The sequence below is a fragment of the Tasmannia lanceolata genome, unplaced genomic scaffold (genome assembly GCF_043159265.1).
Source record: "Tasmannia lanceolata isolate RefF3 unplaced genomic scaffold, GAP_Taslan_0.1 ptg000011l, whole genome shotgun sequence".
Lineage (NCBI taxonomy): Eukaryota > Viridiplantae > Streptophyta > Magnoliopsida > Canellales > Winteraceae > Tasmannia > Tasmannia lanceolata.
In genome coordinates, this window is record NW_027518688.1 from 23,560,195 (window position 1) to 23,566,996 (window position 6,802).

The 6,802-nt window shown below is 38.2% G+C and overlaps 1 protein-coding gene across 1 annotated transcript; it reads right to left on the bottom strand.

Annotated features, from left to right (window-relative positions):
* Positions 1-395: 395 nt before the first annotated feature.
* On the bottom strand, positions 396-4,972 carry LOC143886701 (uncharacterized). The gene is made up of 5 exons (XM_077390783.1): positions 4,844-4,972; positions 4,620-4,813; positions 3,035-3,817; positions 1,590-1,637; positions 396-1,501 (listed from the first exon to the last, which is right to left on the bottom strand). The coding sequence occupies exons 2-5, from the start codon at positions 4,800-4,802 to the stop codon at positions 1,181-1,183; spliced, it is 1,335 nt and encodes a 444-aa protein (XP_077246898.1). The 5' UTR covers positions 4,803-4,813; positions 4,844-4,972; the 3' UTR covers positions 396-1,180.
* Between the last annotated feature and the right edge of the window lie 1,830 nt (positions 4,973-6,802).

The following is a 6,802-nucleotide window of genomic DNA, read 5'->3' on the forward strand; positions in this document are numbered from 1 at the left end:
TTTAAAAAAAACAGACATAAAAGGCAATCTCAAGATGAAGTTCTGGAAAGCTTCCAACGGGCAGGGACTAGTGCTAATAAAGAAGCATGGCCATTAAGACAAATAAAAAATGACTGTAATAAGTAAAGAAATGATTTACCACAACACAAACTGCTCCAAATTTCATTATGAGTATTTTGAGTGAAAAAGGAAAGCAGACAACATATATATCACATCTCAAAATTGAAAGGCCATTCAGTTTCAACTATTATACTTGATGTCAGCAAGAAAAAGCTGATGTGACCACTAAACCTTTACCCACATAAATCCCAGGAAAAAAAAAAAAACCCCGGCATCCAAACAGAGCAAAATCAAGCGACAAGTTGAGAGATGGATCTCCACGCTACCAAGCCAAGTACAAAATCAATGACAAATATAATCTATTAGATGCAACTGAAGTTAATTTTAGAAATACATAATCATGAGTACAAGTTTGGCAAAGAAACAAAGGAAATTTCCACCTTAAATGGAGTCCGTCACAAGTCAAGTCTGTGATCGCGAACTTACACAACTCGACTAAAAAGTGCAGCACTCATTCATAGACAGACCAGGCCCCTCTTTAAAAAGCAAAAGCTTCCCACTGCCCACATGGGCTCTCCTCTGATAAGGCCAAGCAGTGCCAGTACCTTATAGTTGAGCTGTCTTTTATTTTCAAAAAGGTCCCCTGAAAGGAATAGGCATTGCGTTTTAAATGCCAACATATATACACTTTATAGATGTTAAAATCAATGAAAGCATGTTGTGGGACTCTCCTCCCTATCGTTCCTTCCCAGTCAACCAGATACTCACCATCTTCAATCCCGTTAATGTGTGGACTCTCCTCCCTATCTTTCCTTCCCAGTCAACCAGATACTCTCACCATCTTCAATCCCCTTAATGTATTTTTAGATACATATCTTCCTCGCATAAGTCTCGAAATCATTGATGCAGCTGTAGGCTCATAACCCATCCATTAAACCCCAATCTCTTCCTTGAAGTCACTTCCTCCCAAGTGTCACAACAGTATAATTAATTATAAACTTCTAACCAATCAAATGAATCTTATTGAAAGTTAAAGCCCCTAGGGTAAATTACATACACAACCCAAATTGGAGAGGAGATTTTTAAAGGGTGGAACATGCCAAAGCCTTAAATCCAACCATCATTTAGCCACATTAACCTGCAGCCTGCTCATCCCAACCTCCAACTTTTCAACACCCAAGTCTTTCTTTTCATCATTTGGCTTCAGATTTATGCTTTTGAGCCATGGGTGCTGAAGGCACTGTGCTGCTGTCGGCCGCATCTCTGGTGCAAAATCGAGAAGGGGGCGCAGAAAATCTGCAAACTCCTGCGCATCAGAGTCAGAAAAATTGTATTTATCGACTAGAAGCCGATCTAATGGCCAAAATTTCAGCCTTCTGATCCTCTTCAGGTCTCCATGTCTGTCAAACAAATCCTTCGATTGAGATCCCCCAATAGCAACCTGTGTAAAAAGGTGGGAGGAATCTGGTTTTAGGCTTTTAGAATATTAGGTAATCATTAGAGATTGGGAGAACAAAAAATGCCATCACCTTCCGAGGCATCTTTCCAAGGAGTTCCATCATCATAGCCAAGTGATCCTGAAACCAATACGATGTCATCCACAGACATTTCACAATATAAATCCCATACCTATTCACAACAGCTAAGGTGCATGTTTAGCCTATCCAAAAAGGGAATAAACATTATATTCATTTCATGAAGACAAGGAAAAATTAATATTTCCACATCATGTTTTCCAGAACCTCAGAGAATTTCATGCATTTTGCAGGACAAGTGAAGGAAAAAACATAAAAAGAATTCAATTTCTCAAGCCATTAGCTAGTAACTACTTGCCAATGAACTGAAGAAACTTGACACAGTCATGAAGAACACTCAAAGCTATCTCAGAGACTAATCGTTTATATAAAGAAATTTTCATATTTTTTCACAAAATCAATCAGAAAATCGAGAACTCTATCAGGCCATTCTAGGTACAGATTATCAATATGTAAGATAAATTATATGACGATATCATAATGAATCAAGCAAATGAAAAATTCATAACTTCGTCCTTCTGAGCCATCTCATGACAATAATTTATAAGATTTGATGACAATCACCGACTCATAGATAATCAATCAGTTTAAGAAACCAAATTTCTTGTGCCAAGGCATTTGAAAAAGTATCCAATCATAAATTCCATCAATATCCTATCTATGATCATGGGGATAGTCGTAATAAAAGTTCATAAAGTTACTAATTATCCTCATCAACATTTTACGGAAAAAGTATCACAGCTTGTTTACTCTTTCTCTTTATGGTTGTGTAAAAAAGACAAAATAACTAATCAGATGCATTTCATCATTTTCTAATCAATGATCATGGTCATTTCCAAAATCGTGAAGTTCAGCAATTAACTACTTATTGGAGAATCTTCTGGTAGAACGAAAAATAGAGTTCATTTTCAGTCATTCCGAGAAAAAAAGTATTAGCCCATCAAAGAGAGATTCTACCATCTTGATGTGATTTAACCTTAAGATTAGTATAGTGTTTTTTTTTTTTTTTGAATAGCAGCTAGAATTTATTAGATAAAGAACAGAAAACCGGGACCGAGATGGTCAATACATATAGAGAAAAACAAAGGAGAAACAAAGCATACAGATGTGGCAAAAAAGCATAAGGACAAAAGAAAGAAAGAAACCTCAATTGAGGACATGTTTGTTTTCTTTTATTTGGAACTTTATTTTAGTGTTTTAATTCATATTTGATTGGTCCTAGATGTGGGGTTATCCACATCAGCCCTATGGCTTCTCATCGTTGATCTTGGGAATTTACACAAATCACACTTCAGGAACTGACTCCTCACAAGTCACAAGACTCACAACAGCATTTATCATCAACCTAGAAGAAACACCATAGTTCTATTTTTTTTACGAAAAAAGATAATGATACAAAAAAAGAAAAAAAAAGAAATAAGAAACAAGAAACCTCCTACCTCATCTTCATCAAATCCCTGGCCACCCTTAGGAACAAACAGCATATCACCCGTGGCAAGCTCAAAACTAATGCAAGCGAAAGACCAAATATCAGCAGAAAAAGAGTACCCAGACCCAATAATAACCTCAGGTGCTCTATACTGCCTAGTCTGAATAGCGTCTGTGAATTTCCTATCAACCCAACATGCATTCCCAAAATCTACAACCTTGCACCTCAGATCAATTCCTTCTAAACTCCACCGCCGCTTCTCTGAAATCCCCTCCACTGATTCTCTCCTCACTGAGATCTTCGCTGCCGCCCTCTTTGCCTTTTTCTTCAGCTTCTTCTCATCTATATTTGCCACAATTCCCCCATTTGGATTGCCCTCAGGCCTCTCAAGGATTGGTGAAACACCAGATCGAATGGGGTCCTTTGCAGGGTTGATGGTAGAAACAAGAAGAACATTTTCTGGTTTTAAATCTGTGTGAATTATACCAAGTTCTCGGTGCAAGTAATCGAGACCCAACAAGACCCACCTGCAAATCTCCCTAACTTTATTCAATTCAAGGCCTTTGTAATGATTGCGTTTTATCAAGCGGAGTAAACTGTCTCCAAGGAATTCACTGACCATACAGATATGCTGCCCATTCGGACCGTAATGCTTAAAGTGGTCGAGCAATTGGATAATGCACTTGGAATTTGAGGAATCTTCATTGGCAATTGCAGAGAGAACCTCGATCTCGTGGAGGGCGCCTTCAGCGAATTCTGCCGCACTCTTCTGGATTTTAAGAGCCACAAATCTCTGCAAGAGGAAGGAAAGAATGGTGATTCAGAGAAGGGTGAAAATGGAGGAGAAAAACAGTACTTGCAAGTAAGTTATGCAAAGGAAAGTTTAAAAATGGATGAAGGTCGAACAAGGAAAAGAAACCCAGAAAATAAGGGATAAAAAAAGAAGATGAGATGGACAAAAAGGAGAGAGTTTTGTTAAGACTGATAGAGCTAATATAGTGATCATACATGGTATCATATTGATTGATAATATGATGATCTCTGTGATCCAATATTAGATTTTGATTTATTAAATGTGCTTAAACAAAATTTGATTGGAATTTTTTTTTTCAAATTAGTGGTCACCCATAAAAGAATAGGCCGAATTCAGATAACCCATCAATGATAAAAAAAAAGATAACCCATAAATGATAAAAAAAAGTTAACCCATAAAGGATGCAATTTCTTCAGAATTCAAACAATTAGCAGCTTAATAGAAGGACCCAGAATATAAAAAGGTAAATCAGAAACAGAAAATGAATAAAGAGTAGAAAAAATCAGCATCTAGAACCAATAATCCAAATCAATCTGAGACTAAAATAAACAGATAAAAAAAACCCATAACAGAAATTTGCTCTCAAATACACAAATCAAACCAAATACGAAATCTTTCCCAAATACAGCAATCATCAGACGAATCTCCCCAAAACAAAGGAAACCCAGATCAGAAAATGAAGGAAATATACCATCTTTTCAAAGAGCACTCAATTGAGAAAAACAGAGAGCAGTAAATAAAGAAAAGAGCAAAATAAAGAGAAATGTTTTTAAAAAAGTACGGAGAATCGGGTGTCATAGGCAAGCCAAACGGTGGAGAAATGACCCCAACCGAGTTTTCTCTGAGCAACATATCGCCCTCCGGCGAACGGATCTCCGGCTCTCACTGCGTGGTATCCTCCTTTCCGGTAAGCATCAGTACCCTCGTCTTCTTCCTCTGATTCTGATGATGAAGAACAAGACATCTCTCTCTCTCTCTCTCTCTCTCTCTCTCTCTCTCTCTCTGAAATTTCTACCTGAGACGGAGACTGAGTTTTGGGGCCTTTTTTGGTTTTGGTTCAAAGCTTCTTTTTCCTCGTTGGAATTTGGAAGAATGGTCGTAGGCGGTAGGCCTTACGCGCTTTTATGAGGGCATTACGTTCTCTTTCTCTACTTCTTACTAACGTGCGCCGGGTGCGTAGATTCAGAGAGAGATAAGAGTTGTGGGCCCACTCACCGATTGATCTGGCATCTTAATCCAATGGCCTTAAGGGTGGAGAGTAGCTACCGTTAACACCAAATGCGTTAAAAGTTAACGATTTCTGTTGTGGGCCGGGGGGGGGGGGGGGGGGGGGGGGGGGGGAGCGAATATAATTTTTGGGCAGTGATAATCAAAGCCCCCCTCTCCCCCCCCCCCCCCCCCCCCCCCCCCGCAGCGCTCTGGTGGATATTTCCGAAATTTCCCCCCTTTGACAGATATTTGGGATGATGAGTACATGTTCAAGGTCTTACATCATATAATTTCTCGTTTTTCAAGCACTTCTCACCCTCTATTCATTCGTGCCCTCTCTCAAAACTCTCCTTCTCCCACTCCTACCTACCCTCTCTCACCACTTGCCAGACATGGCCTTAGTGTAAAAAAGGGGCGTAGAGAGAGAGAGATTTGAGGGGATAATGAGTGAGACGAGGTTTAACAAGGATTCCATCAAATTATTTTTTCATGGTTTCCAAATATGTCGTTAAACATAATTTTTGAGTCATATCACTGTAGAATATTTGATTGTGATAAGCATGTAGGCCATGTGTTGGCTAGCATGATTCTTTTTGCCTTGGACTATTAGTTTATCCAATGGTGAGGAAGGGTGGGAGAGGGATACACACGATAGCAATGGTGAGGAAGGGTGGGAGAGGGATACACACGATAGGAACTGGCGGAGGAGAGGGTAAGAAAAGCCTGGAAAAAAAGGAAACAAAAAACTCCACCCAAAATATGATTGATTTTTTTCCTTGCATTTTAGACACTTCTCATCCTCTACTCATTCGTTTCCTCTCAAGTCTCTCCTTCTTCCACCTGTTTTACCCTGCTCTCTCATCACTCGAGAAACTAATTTATCATGAAAAAAATTCATGGTTGCAAAACATGGCCTTAGTATCATAATACCAACATAAGATAGGACATTTAATTAATGTTAGCTTTGTCATAAAGAATTGAGTGGAAATTATGTTTTTACTAACTTAAGCATATAAAAATTGCTATGTCTAACTAATCCTTCATGCAGCTTTGTTGACAAATTACACAAGAGAAGTGCCTAATATTAAAGGGCATATCTCTGATGTCATCAAGCTCACTTATGACTCCCTTGCTGATGATGATGATGATGAGTGATAAAATAAAAATCTCAATGTGATAGGGATATTTTTGATTAATTAAGCTGAGATTTTGTTGGACCCCTGCCAGATTAGTAATCCAATAACACAGGGGACTACAATCTACGCCAAAATATCTTTCAAATATAAATTTTTCTGTAACTACCAAATAAATTGTAGCTGTAAAATTTCATAGTGATTAACTTACTTACATAGCAAACATCTATATTATAAGAAATTTATGTATTACCATATGAAGAAGTCTAAACTGAAGGGAGCCCTTGCAAAAAAGAGGTGAAAGGGCTCCTCCATTGGCTGCACATCACCATCATGTTTGACTTTTCAGCAGTTATTAATGCATGATGGTGATGTCTAGCAAATAGGAGAGCCCTTTTACCTCTTTTTTGGAAGGGCTCCCTTCAGTCTAGAATTCCTCTTGCCATATATTGTTGTATAATATGATTTAAATGTATACAAATATCCTCACATGGCAATTAAATTGTATAAAAAGAATAAAACTTAGTTATATAAAGAGGAAAATTAGATGGGATTTGCTAGCATCCTAGCGTCCATCGCAGATGGTCTGTTGCATGTCAGATCAGCCACATCATGAATGAAG